Raw genomic sequence first — 18,237 nt, 5'->3', positions numbered from 1 at the left:
GGACCTGCTCACCATTTAGAAAAGATTGGCACTGAAGGATTACTGAGCAAACATAGCACCTGAAAAAACTTGCATGCAGGAGTCTGTCATCAGGTGTGTGATCGAGGGCATTATCTGAGAACGCTGGCTCTTATCTTCGGTTGGAAACTGCTGGAATTGCCAACAATTCTCAACAAAGAGCTTCCGTCATGGAAGGCTGATACACCGAACCAGTCTGGTGATGGTTTACCTTCCCAAGGCTTCATTCCTTTTTATGGATCACCTGAGACCAAGCAGCACACCAGTCTTTCATAGCTTAAATAGCAGGACAACCCAGCAAACTGATGACAATCAAGGGAAAACCAATCCTTTTCGGTAGAAAGACAAAATTCCAAGCATTCCCTCACAGTAACTTAGAAAGACCTACTTTAAAAACTGCATTTTCCCAAACAGGATGCTGAGAAAACTTTCTTGCCACTGATTCCTTGCATTTTGCAACTTTCCCTATATTAAACTGCTCACTAGCCAATTTTTCACCTTTTACACAAATACAATTGTTCTCAGGAACATACTAAATAAATTTTCCCCCTTTTTTTTTATGTAACCCTAGGTAAAATTAATATTACAAAATTTTGAAGAAAGTCTAAGAAAATTGTTATTTGTACAAAAATACACTGTTATTTTTCTTGTTATATTACAGCTTTGAAAAATTATTAATTACTTGCAACTATTAACATGAGTGGTCAGAGAAATTTTATTATTCCCAAAATAGTGACAACATATTTAATTTGCACAGGTGGTTTTAAAATGCAACTGAAAGTTTTGGTTTGCCCTTTTACATACTTCTTAAAGAAAACCTAAGTTAATTTGATACTTAAATTAAATTACCCATTTATTAAGAAAGTATGAAAAAAATGAGATGAAGTACTTTAATATGCTGTGACCCAATAAGTATAAGGAAATCCAAATATTAGGCAAGTATACTATTTTGTGTTTTCAAACACAAAGGCATATATGTGAGAATATTTTAAAATAAAATTTGAAATGCTAACTAGCTAGTAATTCACTTTATCCACAAATTTAAGCCAGATTTAGTCTCCTAAATCACAGTGGCAATCAAAAGAATATATACTACCTATATAATAAAAATCAGACAGAAGACAGATGATATTTCCAAATAAAAGTGGTGTAGAAAATCAGCTCTTAAAATACCTAAGACATTTTTGATGAAGTATTTTATACAGAAAAATAGTTTAAGTAAGACATAAGTGGAATATATACTTTGTTGCAAGAAGGGTTTTGCAAATTAAAGAAGGTACATTTATCAAAATTAGACTTTTCTTAAATCAGGATATAAAGTTAGTTTATGTGGGATTCAAATGTCAGAAAATGAGTTTCATTAAGAAATCTTTTAATGGTAAGTAATCTGAGCCCCCATCTAGATTAGGAGGCAGCAGGAGTGTACAAACATTTATCCCAGCCATAGAGTTTAACTGCTACAGAGAACAGCAAAGAGATGTATTGGGTTTGGCTACCTAATGCCTACGATGCAGAGGTGTTTATTTATCACGGAAAAATTGCACTTGTCAGAATGAAATAAACCCTAAAAAATCATTCTGTACTTGAGACACCCAGCATATGATACAGCTACAAAACAGCATGTATGCAAGTTCAGGCAAAGCTAAAATACACAAAAATAGACAAACACTGAAGGCAAGCTATATAAAAAAAGTATCAGAATTGATCTTGTATTCATAACTGGAGCCAGTGCTGCATGGAAACTTCAGAAATTTACTACTAAGTGCCTGCTGGCTCACTGTGAAAGCAGCTCTCTGCGCTGGATAGACAGAATGCAATGGTGCAGTTTATCTGTGCTTGTGTGCATGCATTCCTGTAAGGAGATGCAGCGTGCTAGACATGCACTACGCTTGATGGAGACATATTTGGAATTAAGTGAAACTATTTTTATCGCCTTAAAGTTAGTATTGATATTTATAGGGTAAAGAACCACAGCATGCTTTAAGTTGCATAAGCAAAGAACATGAAAACTAAAAAAACCCCAGCCTCATATGTATTTAGAATTTTATTTTCTTTGACAAGGCCAATAACATAACAACATAACATAACGTAACAAGCAAAATAAAATATTTATTTTTCACAGTTTGATTCTCTGAGTCATATGGAATGCAACGTGCCCTGAACTATGAGTTAGCATTATACAGAAACACACTGTTCTAAAATATTTCCATACTCCATGCTAATTCCATTTTATCTTGTTTTATTTAAGACGCATTCCATGGAAAATCTATGTAACTGTCAAATATTCATAGCTATTTACTTTGTCTTTTTATTTTGATTTGGCACACTGTTTTGGAGGAATATTTTCTCCTCCATGGTCAAGCATGGATATTCTCAACATCTGGATTACGAAATTTCTTTCAGAATGTGAAGCATTATACACAGGAAGAATTGAACTTGGGTAAAGAACATTGCAAAGAGAAGAGGGGCTGGTGATAGTGTTAGGGATGAATGATCAGCCCACCTGGCACTTACTGCTGCCAACAGCAGCTCCATGGTTCAACAAAAAGAAGCCTGTCAGGGAAAGACTGCCTTCCTAACAAAGATGCATTTTAGAAGTTTCTCATAAATGCTATTTTAACTTCCAACATTAAAAAAGAAAACAAAGTAATTTATTAGGAAAAAAAAATGGAAGATACCTCCACTTTTAATAATACAAAATTGTTACTAAAGCTATTGTAAGTAATATATAGTTAACCTACCCTGAGAAGAAGAAAACTATGAGTACTCAAAAAATTCTAGCTATTCTAATAGCTTGTCATAGTCTTACTACATCTTTGTAATTTACAGATAAAATAATGAGCAAATGTATATAATGTAAAGCTCAGTTAGTTCTTAAGTGAAAATGTTTATCACTGAATAAAGTACTTGATTTGGCATAGAATCTTGATCTGCATTTTTAGAGGTGTAAAAATTTTAGTTGTTCGAATCAATCTAAATTACATATAAATAAAAAATTGTGGACAATAATAATTAAAAGGATTGTCATAAAAGGGACTAAGCTGTGTTTTCTGATGTAGCCAGTGAAGAAATTAATTTAAATAAGGTAAAGACATGCAGATTAGACAGAGATATAATAGCACCATTATAAAAAAGTATGAGATACAGTCTAAGAAATATGTTAAGTGTAAGTTGTTTGGTTACTTAGGTCAGGACATGAAAAAATTAATGAGAATTTTTTCTCTCATCCACTTCAAACTTCAACTTAGAAACTTTTATTTGAAAAACAAAGTTTTTGACATAAAACACTGTTGCTCATTTTCACAGCCATGCTTTCTATAACTAAAATAAAAATGCTTTACTTTGCATTTTATGCTGTCTGCCAGGTATTTCCTGTGAACATCCCATCTAAAATCTCTTGGTTCTAGTAACTAAAGTCTGTAAAGAAAATCCTGGCAGAAGTGTAGTTTAAGCTTCACAAGCAGCCATTTTAAACAGAAAGCTGGTTTTGTTGTGTTGACAATCACATTTTAAACTGATTCCTTCCAGATGAAAAGATGCTATTTCAAACAATGTAATAAAAGTGTGAAGTCAGCTGTTCTAAGGACATAAAAATGATTTATCTGTTCTCTGGTCACTGTTTTTTTTTCCTTGATACGGTGGAATTTTTATTTTAAAGAAAAGGTTATCAAATAATAGCTACCAGAAGCCCAAATTAGAGAGAAGTAAATAACCACTTGTCTTTTAAAGAAACACATCACATACCTGCAATTAATTTTGCAGCTCATGATGCCTCCACTACCGTGTTTATGAGAAGTTAAATGCAATGGCTAGATTTACATAACTGATAAATAGTTAATTCTTACAGCTGAATACTGACGATGTCATCATCAGATTTCAGACCTGTTTCCTTTGGTAAGAAAGAGGTTTCAGATAGATTTCAGGTCTTTTTATCTGCCTGCATCTGGGCATGACAGTCTTGCCCTAGCTCAGATTTGAGAGACAGCCCCCCCGCTCCATCTCTCCATCAGGGCTTGAATCAGTTTCTCACATCTTAAAAACAGGTTTCAATTCTGAAGACTTTAATGGCACTAGATATCATTTCAGAACAAGCAAGTTTTTAGGGACAGATCCCCAAAAAGCAGCATGATCCAAAAGTTAACTAAGCTTAATTAGGCATTTAACAGTAATTCCTGAAATCTTTGCTCAGGGGATATGCAGCCCTGGCTGTGACTAAACTCTGAGGGGACTTGATTCCTGGCCTGAAAGATTCTCACTAGCTGAAATTTTTGTACAGCCCTAGGGGAGCCAAGGAAGCTGTGGAGAAGGACAGCACGTACAGCACAGTGTGTACGAGCTCTTCCCAGTTTTCTAACTCTAGGTGGCTCTCAGCTCAGCAGCTCCGAGGCATGGAGGTTTCAGGGCTCAGAGGCAGCACCATGCCCTGCCAGGTGAATGGTGCCAGGCAGAAATGTCACCATCAGGGCCCCTGATGACAATCAAACCTCTGCTTGGAGCACCAGGGAATGACGTAGTAGTTCACCTCTGTGAAACACTGCAGGGTCTCATGCTGCACCAGTTACTGAAGCAGGAGAAACTCATGGCCATTTTCCTGGGCTACCAAATTTGGCAGACATGTTCTTCACTTTCAGACAACATAAATGCATTCAGCAAATTTGATGATAAAGCATAGTATGGTATTCTCCACACACTAGACTTAATAGAATGTTTATTATAAGCACAATTATTACATTGATCTATTTAAACATGATGTTTGAAACCATCAGGAACCTAATGTGGCAAAATGACAAATATTCTTGAGTGTTAAAATAATAAGGACTAAAAAATTTAGTTCCATTGATCTTCCAAGTAGATAGATTAAAATGGATTGCAAACAATTCTTGTAGGTATCTTTTTACTTCTTTAATATAAGCATCTTAAGATGGAGTGATCTGATCTAGGGAGCTATTGCTATAAATATTAATGCTATAACAAGTTCTATTTATGTTATAGTATTAGAAAAGAGAGACACTTAAGAAATCATATCTTTACAGTTAAAACTATGATTATGAAAATATCTGGAAAAAAAACCCAACTTGAACCTTTAAAAAGTGCAGATCAGTCACCCAATGTGAGTGTACCTCCAGTGGCCTTAGCAAATGATAACAATTAACACCAGTTAACGTTTGGCCCGTTTACTTCTAAGATGCTTTTAAGGTTTACATGATTTTATTGTGTTTTGTTCCTATGGGAAATAAATAAGCATGTGTTTCATCTTTAAAGCACGATTCTCAGAAGTGATTCTCTTTAAAAGAGTGTTCTGGTTTACTGCGTTGCCATATATACCAGATTAAATTTTGCAAGTAAAATGTGTGTCCGTGAGTAATAAAAATGTGGTTAGTCAAATGCTACCCTTAGTTACACCACTATAATTTCACTGTATTTCAGACAGCTACACACACAAAGTTTTTCACATTCCAAAGCCATTTTTCATGTTTTCAAGGTTAACATATGAAGATGGGGGTAGGGAACCTTCAGTCAGGAGCAGAGAATTCCTGCCTGAATGGGATGATGAAAACCTCATGACAGTAACATCAGTAAATACTGCTGACTCTGGAGACAGTCCCGTCCATGGAGCAGGGAGCTAGCCTTGCACTCAGGATATCCAGCTACAGGCCTAAACGTGACACTACATCCATGTATGCCTTCAGAAAACTACTTCATAAAGTGAGCTGTTGATTAAGTCTTCAGACCATTTCTGAACTAGAAACTGTATCAAATAATGCAATTTTATGTCCAATGCATATGTTCCTCAGAGCTTTGGTATTAACATGCTACCATGGGCAAATAAGCAACACAGTATCAGGCTGCTCTGTGAGAACCACCTGTGTGCATGCTCCAGTCCAGATCTACTTGACTCCCTGACATTTTACACATGAACATCCCCATCTGTATGTTTGAGATAATGGTACTTCCTTCTTCTGTGAAGTGTTTTGAGACCTATTGGTTAAAAGAACAAATATCATCTTTATTTTGTGACTCACTAGTGTTGCTAAAGCATCTAGCCACTTAGAATTCTTGGCACTGGATTAAGAACTGGTTATATACAAAAGAAAGCAGAATGCACATCACCTTCATATAAACACACAAAAGATGTCTCCTTTGTGGCCATATTTGATCTAAAACCTTGTGAGTATAATATAAATAAAAATGTTAAAGTAAATTATCAGGGAAAGTCTGTCAGTCAAATTTTATACGTTCCTTTAATCTTGAAAAAGTAGTCTTTATGATTACTTTATTCAAGGCTATACCATCATTTAAATATAAGGCTCAGCACTCATTCAGAGTAAGATTAAAAATGATGGTTTTAAGACACAAGTCCAAATAAAGTAGAGACAATGAAATGAAACTGAAAACAGTAAGAACAGATATTGCACATAGGTCTATGCAGACCAGGGGGAGAGTAAGTGGCATAAGAACAGTTTTAGGGAAAGCAGATGTATTACTCTGCATATATATGTCATGGACTATGAAGAAGGAATTCTTGCTAATTACCCAGAAGAAATTCTGAAATTCTTTGATTGTGGAGCACCTAGTCTGTGCTAAGGCATCATTTTTCTTTTCACTGCAGATATGTGAGACCAATTTCCACAGGGTCCCGTGGGTCCTGTCTTCCAAAATGCACAGGCATGAGGGCACTTGCTGAGGAGTGTTGTGTTAAAAAATAAATGTACTGATTAAACAGTTGATAAATTTAATTATGTACTATGAGAACTTGCTATGTCCTTACCTAAATTTTGCAAGCTCATACTCCCTGAAAATATACAAATACTAGTTTTTCTAACACTGAGCATTTATTCTTTAAAGATATGTTAAGCAAGAACAAGGGTTCAAAATTCAGCCTTAAGACTTTAATTTTTATTTATGAAAACCAGCAGATTTCACACAGGTTCACAGTTTAAGCCACTACACTGTCCTTTACCATTTCAATTAGAGTTCTCAATTCAACAACCTGTTATAAAACTAAATTGAGACTTTACATTTTGGATTATATTATTTCACACAGGAATGTGATAATTATTTCTGATACTCTACATTACAGGTTTTTAGTGAAGTCTGCAATAAACACAATAGTATGGGAAGAAGATGCCAATGTAGAATAATGTGATCCACAGAGTCTACAACATGACAGATGAAAAGAAGAAAAATTAGCGATATACTATGAACTATGGGGGTGCATCAGGACATTTACAGATAGACATTTTCTTGGTGTAGTGCTTTTTTTTTAGCAGCTTCAGGCTCACTTTAGCAAGGCTGTACAAGTATTATGAGTTTGTAAGTGTGAGACAGGCCAGTACGACTAGAGGAGAGACAGATCTAGGTATAGACTTTTTTCTCTTGAAGTACAAGTGCTAGCAGACTTTCTTCAGTGCTCAGGTGGAAGTTACTGCTCCTGTAGTGGAGGCAGAAGAGAAAAGGTACCTTCAGTTTGCAAGATCACAGTCTCTGAAACTGTCAGTGTAGGTGTCTACTTAGGTGTCTTAGTCTCTACTAAGAAATAAGATTCTTGAATATACCAAGCAATCATGGGTCCAAGTTCACTTCTGCTCCTCCTGGTCTGAAGTGCTAACAAGAAACTAAGAAGTGGGGCAGATAGCTCTGTGTGTGTGTGGGAAATACCATCTTTACAACTTCTGCTTGCCTCAGAGCACTGAAAGTAGAGCCTAAAGTCTGGTCTTTCAATACCACAAGAATTTATGCCTCCAGTAAGTGGAAATTAATCTCTCCTTTATAAATGCACGCTGGGAAAAAGGATTTTTGGAATGACTGACCACGTCACACTTTCCTGGCTGGAAATTTCATTTAAGGTTTCAGGTGCAGGATAGTATTTGTACCTTGTACAACTCTCATTTGGGAGCAGGAATGGTCAGTGATGATGCTGGTGAGTGCCAGAGGCTAGTGCTCGCCTGCATGGCTGCCAGCTCTGCCAATCTCCTTCTCTGACCTGGTGGCATTTATCATCAGCAGAGCGTCTTCTGAAGGCAGCTGGGAGGGCCAGGCTTCAAGAGCACTGCTGCCAAGTCTCTCAAGCACTTGTTACCATGACAGACAGTTGATGGATAGAGGCAAGACAAAGGAGAGTGCTAGCAAATTCCTTAATTGATGCATGATCGCTGATATCACATAAACCAGGAGCCCTCCAGCTTCTGCATGTTTGCTGATGACTCTGCACTCATCCAGCTCCTGCTTAGTCTTGGCTTTTCTCCCACATACTCCACCCATAGCTGACAGGTTTTGTGCAGCTTTATAACCTAATCCTATTAACGTATGAGTCAGGGTGCTGCTTATTAAAAAAAACGGGGGTGTGGTCATACAGACAATTATAGGAACAAGAGAGTGGTAAGGTGGTGCTGAGAACAAGACAGGAATAATTATAAAGCTATTGGACTGTGTAAATGTGAAAGTAATTGCTCCTTCCCAAAGCAAATTAAACATAAATAATCAAATAACTCAGCAGAAGTAATGAAGTCTCAAATGATTGACAATTGTGTTTTGCACTTTCCCAGGACCATCTAGTTCTAAGAAAGGCTAACAAGCACTTTAAACTGTAACTTATTGAAGTGTTGAATTTTAAAACTGGAATCCAGGACACTGATATCCTTCCTATTTCAGGCAAGTTAACAAATTAATAAGAAAGTAACAGGTTTCTTGACTGAGTGCCTACCAAAAAAACCAACTATAACCCAGAAAATTTACTGTTAAAATTATGAGCCCATGAAAATCCAAGTTTATAAGAACAAAGTTGCTTACAGACTTGAAATAAAAGCATCCATCATTTTAATGCTGTAACTGCAGATTAAGACAGTGCAGATGGGCATAATTGTCCATTCTTAATATGAGACACAACACCATGTGTCTTTAATATAGATACAACATATACATTCAGCTAGAACATTGGTTTATTCTTACATTTCAAATTCCAACCAAAGTCACTGTCAAAAAAAAAAGCAAGTGAATACAAATGCAGTAAAGATCATGATGATATAAAAACTGTTCAGTTAACACAATCTAACCTCTTGTTTGTAGGATCTAAAGAGAATGAAAAGTTTTCTCTATTAATGGTTTGAATTAATCCTGTCTCCAAACATTTTCCCCAGTAAGCATCAGATTATTTTTATGTTGGCTATAAAGCTGTCACTCCTCAATAAACAGATATGCTCCTGGTGGGTTTACCTCACTGTCAAAGATCTGTCAATTCATGCATCATCTCATAAGTGAAACCAGAGAACCTTTACTGCATGGCTCCTAGCAAATCCAGCTGAGCAGAGGTTGCTCATCACCTGAGAGGATCTCCACCATAGCAGCTCCTGTGCAATTGGTAGTGACTGGATGCTCCCAAAACAAGTTCACAAAATCCCTGAAGTTAATAGTTCTGCCTCCTTTTAAAAGAAAGCTATGTGACCTTTAATGCTCTGTTCGACTGAGCCTTCGTTTATTGAGTCTCAATTAAATTTTATGTTTTGTGACTCCCATTTTCTTGTAAGATAAGACTTCAAGGGATGGATCCTTCTTTGAAGAATTTAATTCCCCATGAAGAAAATTTAATTCCAGCTAAAGAGTTATGCAAAGCTTGGGGGAAGGGAGTTTTTGTAGGACTTTTTCCTGTGGGGTTTTTTATTTTTTTTGGTCAAAAGATTTCTAGTGTTTTGTAAAGATAAAGGTGTAAAGATAAAGGAGTTTTCTGATTCTTTGCAATGGGCAGGGTTCTATTAGTGTTAGACTGAATTATTTCCTCTGTCCTTTTCTTTGTAATGAGGACAAAATCAGAGGGGTAGTTAAAGAATTCTGCTGTTTTTTGTGACGAAGAAGCTTTCCATGAAATCACCACACTGTTACTGTGATACTGTAGTAACATAATACTGGTTGATTTTCAGTAAGAGCCACTGCAGCAAATGAAACATTTGCATATGTGTTCATAAAAATAGATACTTCCTAGGCTGATTCTGCATACTTAACCTCAACATAACAAGGTCCAAAAGTTAAGGCAGTATGAAGAGTCTTGTCTGAACTGGGCTTTGACATTCTGGCTTACTGTAGTTGCTGCTACTGAGAAATGTAATTACAAATAAGCATAAGCAATATTCCCAAATGTAAACGTTTTCAGGGACAGGCCATTAGTCACACTTCTTTTCCTACTGTGTTCCTTTATTTAGTTAGGATTTTTTTTTAGTCAATTTAACATAAAATCACAGATGACAAAAGGGAATTCAGAGTGCTGGAGAAAGATACCTAAACCCTTTTTAGTTTAGATTAGTTCTTTTCACTTTAGTTTATGACTAAATTCTTTATAGATTTAGATATTTACATATTTTCAGAAAATGTCACACACCATCAGTGGTGTTTCATATTGCCAGTATGAAATAAACGTGGGGCATAAATGAGTTTCTTATACCCTCCTCACAGATTTACACACCTGAGCCTGAATACCTCATAAGCTGATTTTGTTTGCTTGGTATCTAAGCGTGAAGCCCTTTCTTGGAGCTCTATTCTGTATATTTTAGTGGTCACACAAGGAATGGGTTATCAGGATTAAAGGTTTCTACAAACTACAATAATTCACCTTCCGCCCTCACTTCCTTCATAGTTGTCATAATCACAATGCTCCAGAAAACTGGACAACTTGTGCAGACAGGAATGGAAGACTCATGGAGTCAAACAGGTTTTTCAGGATTAACTGATTTCTTTCCTTATTTTTATCCAAAATTTAAGATTTTAGTTCATCTGAGATTTTTTATCTCATTTTTTTCCTAGTGCTTAGTACTGATGTCTGTTTAAATGTGAATTTTTGCCTCTGTCTAACTTCCTGGAGAAAAACAGGCATTCATGAAATTTGCTTTTTGGCTAGATAAGTATTGACTGCTTTTGAAACAGACAAGTACAACTCAGCATTAGCTCTTGCCCAACAGAAGTTTTGTGCAATCCACTGTTAAATTGTGATTTAAATATATCATCCTCTTTTTCCTGCTCATAGATTCATGACTTGATACAAACATTAAAAATATTCTGGTTTAATTCCAGTATCGGTACACAAGGATTCCGTAAGAAAAGAGCCAATGAATAATCAATTAATTTGGAAGCTGTCTCTTGATTTAGACTCTTTCTCCAGATACGAAAAATACCAGTGAGTTGGGATGAGATAAATACTGTTTTCCTGCTCACTGACTTAAATATTGAAACTAGTTTTCTACTTCAAAATAGTTATACATTATTGTAAATATTGATACTACAATAGTTTTCTTTCGAGAAGCAATACAAGTTAACATAAACTCAGCCCAGAAAACCTCAGGAGGCACAGATTATCATTTGTGTGGAATCTTTTTAGCTTTGAAGCTTCTTGATGTCTATTGTAGTGACAATACACAACATTATTCTTTCAACAAAAATGAATTTACAACTAATAAGGCCAGCTGTGAAAACCTCCTCTTTTGACACCTTAATGAAACTTCTTTGTATGTCCCTACTTCCTCATTTCAAACCATCTGGTTCTATATGGATGCACTTATGTAGTATAGCTTAACTAAATCTCACTGCAGGAAAGAAAAGTGGTCTAGTTACTAATTTTCACTGCTCATCTCACCTCTGTTTTTCCAGTACAGCTTGTGGATGCAAGAAGTCTGCCTCACTGCATCTATGCTGCCTCCATACTCAGTATCTTTGCCACTAGACACAAGAACAGTTCAATTTTGGTGAATATATGGGTTGGACTCATGATCTCTAGCTTAGACTTGATGATCTCAGAGGTCTTTTCCAACCAAATTGTTTCTGTGATATATGGATAAAAAAACCCTGGGTTGCTATTGTATTAAAAAAGTTTATGGAAAGCCTGCCAGCTACTCAAAGCTGGGATTTACTAATTAGAGTTACCTTGATTAAAGGCTAGCTTCCAAAGAGCTCCTGTGGCTAACAGGCTTAACTTTAAGCATATGATTGATCCCATTACATTCACTGGCTTTAACTGGACTGCTCATAAAATTAAGCCTATATTTAAATGCCTTTCTGGATCAGAACCCCAGTCCCTTAGAGGAGCTCAGGCTCAGAGCAGTGGTACCTTATGACGCCAGTACGATTCAAATAACTAATGACCATAACTCTTTTTTCCATATTCTGTCAAACTGAAAAGCTGTATAATTTTGCTCACACAGGTCCTGGAAGCCTTGTCTACCACAGGTAACTGGGAATGCCAGTTCATCAGAGCTTGTAAACAAGTGATTCACTCAGCCTGAGCTAGTTCAGAAAAGCAGGACAAGAAGACACAAGAATGAAGCTACAGCAATACACTGATGCAGCCAGCCTGCTCCCAGCGCTGAAGCAGGGTTTGCACCAGCATCTCTGTACAGCTGTGCATTCATCAACATATTACAATAACCAAAATTGGCATTGTGAGTCTAATTTAGACTAATCAAGACTTTTCAAACTGTGCTCGTTATGTAAGAGTACGTTTGCCAAATTCTCGCAATTGTGAAAAAGAAAAGAGTGGAATATAAAGAGGATCTAATGTCTGGAAAATGGGTGATTAAGAAAGGTCACATAAAATTGACAATTTTAAAAACATATACTCTTACCCTTCTCGTTGGAAAATAGTCCTAAAACAGTCCCCCAGGCTCTTGTAACTGGTTGGATCAGTTTTCCCTCTTTGAATTTGGAACCTAAAAAAAATACAATTTACATCACAGCATGAGAAGTCAGGGATTTTAAGTCACTTTTAACTTTCCAATTATTATATAAAAGGAGTTTTAAAGGGGTTTTTTTACGTCTCTGATTCATTATTATATACTGTTCCTGATACACTTATTAACACTGTTTTCATAGAAGCTGTTAAACCAAGGAAAAATAGAGCTTTAGTAGTAACTTTTTTTGTAGTTTATGGAACTCACAGTATAGCTATCACCTTTGACATTTACACCTCTTTCTAGTTGTTTGAAAAATAAGCTGTTAACCCTGTGCCTGATCCAAAGCCCATTGAAACTAATATGAGTGTTTGAATCAAACCCTGCTTTCGAAAATCTGAAATGGAATACTATCATGTATTGCTCTTTTTTATATTTGACACAATTACAATAAAAATCAAGCAGAGACATGATAAGATATTAGAGCACCATTCATTTTTCATAATTCAATAATAAGATGAACAATAAAAGCAAGCAATGAATTATTCTAATTAAAACCTTATTTCCTTTATTCACATTTGACAACAATAAAAATTTCAACATGAGGCTTGTGGCCTTGAAAGGAAAATCAAGATTATGATTTAAGATTGTAAACCTCTTATAGTTATGATTTATGGATAGCAAAAATGAGTTTAACAAATGCCATTATTTTACTAAGTATCTCAGTTAGAGGATGCTATTTCTATCAGTTTTAAAACTGCAGCTGGCACATTGAAGTAAACAGAATGGAGATATTTAGATTAATTTTTAGCAACATAACGTCTTTTTAAACTGCTTATTACAAAATAGCACTAAAAAAATAAAAAGGATATTGCTGTTGGTAATTCCAGTCTAAAATAGCCTCACATCAGGCAATCACTATATTGGTTTTATCACTAGGTACAATAATAATTCTACACAATGGTTTCAAGGAATAATTCACATTACAGTCAAGTACACCACATGCCACAGGTACACTGCTGTTTTGAGAAACATCCATTGTTACTTATTCTGATCATGATACTGAATCTCATTTATATGAGATAACAAACCAAGGAGTTTTTAACTCAAGGTTAAACAGCAATTTTCTCCTGTCTCACAGAATTCAGTAGGGTCAAATCAACATTTGTATTGTGGCAAAAGGCATTCATTGTTTTGAACATCAGTATTTCTGTGCTAGCACATATAAAATTTTGTTCAATTTGAGGAAAAAAATTCTAGTGATGCAATTCTTTGGGCAATTATGAAGGCAAGCCCACACCTTCTTTGAAAACAGTGAGAAGGAAACACTGAGTGCCTCCGTAGTCCTAATAAAAGTAGTTCAGGCACATCTGGGATCTCTATCTGGGGCAACCTCTTTTATTAGCACAAGAACTTGCTGCCAAGTTGGCAGGGAGAAGAATGCTATTCAATAGTCTTACACTCAAATAAGAGCTGGTGCATAACATTTTGTCTGAAAAGATCCCTCGGGAAGGCTAATAGTTGAAAAAAATGCCTCAATGCCATCACACAAAGTCCAACAGCAATATCAGCTACAGAAGCTTTTACATTATGGCAGTCAAGCAAGCAAGCAAAATTATAACAGAATGTAGTTTCTATGCACATTTTAATATATTTAAGACTTGATTGTTTATACATCTCAGCTCAAAATCAAAGATGTGCTTCTTTTTCTTAAAGAAAACTTGCAAAAACTCACCAGTAACATCTTTTTCAAAGTATTTAAAAATAAAGTTTTCTAACCCAAATTCTTTTACTTGAGTTTCAAGATTTGGCCTGCTTGCAAACTCAAAAAAATATCACTGTTTCTAAAACATCCTTTGAATAATGCACTTTGCTCTCTTTCACCCTTCAAATGCTCAGGAATGTCCTACCTGCATGTGTGTAAGGTTCTCCACTAAATCCTGCATGCACAACTGTTTGTAGAACTGGGGCTTTAATCCCAGTCACAGTGGATCTCAACAACATAGTGAACATATTTATAATTCTGTTTTACAGTTTACATGTTGGCAACTCTCAACTAAATTTAAATAACTTAATAAAAATATGTCTTTGATAGCAGTAATGAAAATAATGCCATAAGAAATGCAATAATCCTGTAGGTAATTTTTGTTTAATCAGGTGAAGGATAACTTCTTGCTAAAGAAGTTAAGTCAAAGAAGGTTTACATTTATTTCAGATTTTTGTTTTAATATAGATAAGACTTTAGTATTAAATGAGTCCATTTGTAACACTGAGTCACACAAATAACATATTCCTTCCTTTAGGGTTTTTGGATCCATTCCTTCCCTAGTAAATCTGTTTTATAGCTTTAACAGCAATTCTAAAATACATGCCAATTATGTGCTTCAACCTAGATCTGCGAATTGGGTTCTTTGATTCAGAATTGCTTGCCTCAATAAAATCATGTGTAACTTTTTAATGAACTAGCTAATTGATCACCAGCACTTGTTATAAGAAACTCAGGGAAGAGCTGAAAAAACACTTTGTTTTCCTGGAGACAGCAGAAGCAGCCTCTATTAGTAGTCTTAATAACACAGAAGAGCTAAAGCATTCCCTTAAAAAAAAAACCCCAACCTGGCCTGTTTTTAATGATTGTTTAGAGGAATGAACACAACTGGGGGATATATAATGGCTTTCTCTGCTTCAAATCCATTCCTTTCTAAAAGCACTATAAAACCACTGAATTTCATGCATTTTTGAAAGTTGGAAGCCTGCCTTGTATCCTTTTAGCTTTTGCTAGACCAAAAAAGATAAATTCCCCTCTAAATACCATCAGAGCACTAACTTCTGATCTAATTTAAAATTTTGAAGTGTGATGGCAGGCAGCCCTCAGCGACATGCTGAACAGATATAGACATACGTGCAGAGATGCTGTTCCATGGCTGGGATGGACAACCTGCTACTCACTACCAGCATCCAACAAGTGTCAGAAGTCACTGGACACTCCAACACATGGTGTGTTTACTGCAAGCTATCACTTTAAAAATGAGCACCAAGCTAACTTTCCCCGCCTCTCATTTTCCTGCTTCTTGGCTTTCTGGGCAGAAGGTTGTGGAGCTGAGCACTCCCACCCTGAGAATGCTCACAGAGCTGTGGAAGGCAGTTTGCACCCCAGGTTACCTCTGCCTACCCGGAACCAGCCAAAGCATCTACTGCCTGCCGTCTTGGCTCCTTGCAGATCCCACATCCATCTTCCATGCCACAAGGGACCTCACAATCTCCTTTTCTGCCTTGTAGCAGCAGTCCAAAGGGCTTGGTCTTCCATGTCTCCTTTGAATGAACAGTACCTTTGCAGTAGCTTCCTTAGATATAAAAGTGTCCTGATACTGTTCAAGAAGAGAACATTGGTGTCCTTCTCTGCTCACTGCAGAAGACACATGGTTAGGATCTCTGTAAAAAGTGGGAATCATATAAAACTATTTGAGGTTTTGGGGTCTGTTCAAAAGGCATTGAAAACTGATGATCTAAAACAATGAAAATATTTTAACTTACCCACACTAATCAGCACTAAAACTTCTGCTTGTGAAATGAATAAACCTAAATTATTGTTGTTTTACTAGCATGAGAGAGAGCATTTTTTTATGGTTATAACACTCCTTGATCAATAAGTCTCAATGGGCTCTGCCTGAAATTCCATAATGTAGAAGGTGCTTGAGTTCTTTCACCAGTTCTCCAAACCACTTATCATTTAACAAGTGATCCATCATATTGTGGAGCAACGACTCTAAATAAATACATGCATCTGTTTCCAATGCCTAGCTCCTTACAGTTCTTGTTAGTTTTTTAACAGCCAGCATTTCATTCTGAGTTTAATAAAACCCTCAGTCCACATCATGCTTTTCTGACCCTATTCCTCTTGTGAAAGTTCTCTAAGTAGTCTTTTCTAATAGAATCAATATCTATAGAAGAACAAGCAGATGCATGTGCTTTCAGGAAAAAATTCTCCCATATCTCTCAATAATTTGCTAAATTTTTCCTCATGTTTGCTGAATATCTCATGGAAGTTGTCTTGTGGATGTCTGTTATTACAGTATCCAGGTATTTAGTATTTAAAGCCCGTTTACCACAATCTTACCTAGAAATCCTGCCCCTTTTATTTACTAATCTGGGCTGGAGAAAGATTTCTAATTCATATTGACATTACTTAAGTCATTTTAAACTCTAAAAGGAAGAAATCAGTATTTTCATATCTAGATTGAAGCACATAATGAGCAGTTAAGTCCCAGTTATGTAGGACAACCACAACCTGATATGGAGCAGTCTAGACTCATCAAATTCTTGCCACTGGGTTTCCAAACCCTCATGCATAAATTCCAGAATTTCTTGCTGCTTTTATGCAGCACTGCTGACTAGTTTCTCAACCACAGAGTTCACAGGGAAAGAAAAACACTGACTCAGAGAACCAAGCTCTATACCAGGCTGCAGCGCTTGCCAATGAGTGGCAGCCTTAGCTGTATTTTCCTTCTCTGCACATCTTAGTAGGATTTTATCACACATTCTACTAGGTTTTGAATACAGCTCCTAATATTTCCATTCATGATTGGGGTTTATGCAGTACCAAAGCAAATAAACTTAGGTACTGACACATTTAGATGCTATAAAGAAGATAATTACATGTCATAACAAAATAAACTAAAATAGCTGGGTGACTTTAAATTAAAACAACTTTTAAATAAATGTATGGTCTTTGGAAAACTAAAACATGTATCGCTTTTTGCGCTTTCAGTAATTCCCATGATTCCAGACACTCCTAACTGTAGTTACCCCACCAGCATAAGTTGATAAAAAATGTATAGTCGGAAGCTTTATATAAATATACATTATTTAACAGTTCACATGCTTATAATAAAAAAACCCCTGCATTATATTTTAAAAGGATTTTGATTTGTTAAGTTAAACATTTATTCAGGTGTTACTAGGAGTGCTATCTACTGATGCTTAAATTTCATGCCAAACTTTGGACTGGAAAATGGACCTCAATAATATAATTTATTTCACTTTTTGGCTCAAGTTCTTTGAATTGCTTATGTTACTTACAGGATAATAACTAAGTTGAGAGTATAATTCTGCCACTTATTTTAACAGTAAATCATAGGAGCTGTTAAAGAGCTGAATATTACTTTTCAAAACAAAAAAAGCCTAATTATTTTAAGCAAAAGATAAAAGTTTTGCTACATAGAGGTCATATTTTGAGTGTTCTAATATTGCTATGATGACTATTTAACTGTGAAGAGCATAAAAGAGTATAATAAAGTAGTAACATGAAGAACAGGTAAAGAACAGAACCTATTCCAGTCATTCTCCATACAGTTCGATTTTTGTAGTTGAATTTTCTTACAGTTCACATTTACTTTACAGAAATAAACCAGAAACATAGGTAGCAAAGTATTACAAAAAATTATTTCAAAATTCATCACAATTAATTTCATTTTGATGGAATTAATGATGCTTGTTAAGTTTATTCACCCCTTTAAATTTTGGCAGAATTTGTTGGGCTTTTTTAATAAGAAAAAAAAATAGTAATAATGGAAAT

The 18,237-nt window shown here is 35.7% G+C and overlaps 1 protein-coding gene across 2 annotated transcripts in view; it reads right to left on the bottom strand.

Annotated features, from left to right (window-relative positions):
- SLC25A21 (solute carrier family 25 member 21) overlaps nt 1-18,237 on the bottom strand; it is a 237,442-nt gene that overhangs the window by 46,681 nt on the left and 172,524 nt on the right. The window contains exon 3 of one of the 2 annotated variants that reach the window (XM_039553092.1): nt 12,621-12,704. In XM_039553092.1, the coding sequence (XP_039409026.1) occupies nt 12,621-12,704 (84 nt within the window). Of the gene's footprint in view, nt 1-12,620; nt 12,705-18,237 lie in introns of those variants that run through there. The other variant, XM_019285581.2, reaches the window with a different exon arrangement.

This window comes from Corvus cornix, chromosome 5 (genome assembly GCF_000738735.6).
Source record: "Corvus cornix cornix isolate S_Up_H32 chromosome 5, ASM73873v5, whole genome shotgun sequence".
Lineage (NCBI taxonomy): Eukaryota > Metazoa > Chordata > Aves > Passeriformes > Corvidae > Corvus > Corvus cornix.
Note: the sequence above shows the minus strand (reverse complement) of the source record. Positions and strands in the feature narration are given on the sequence as shown.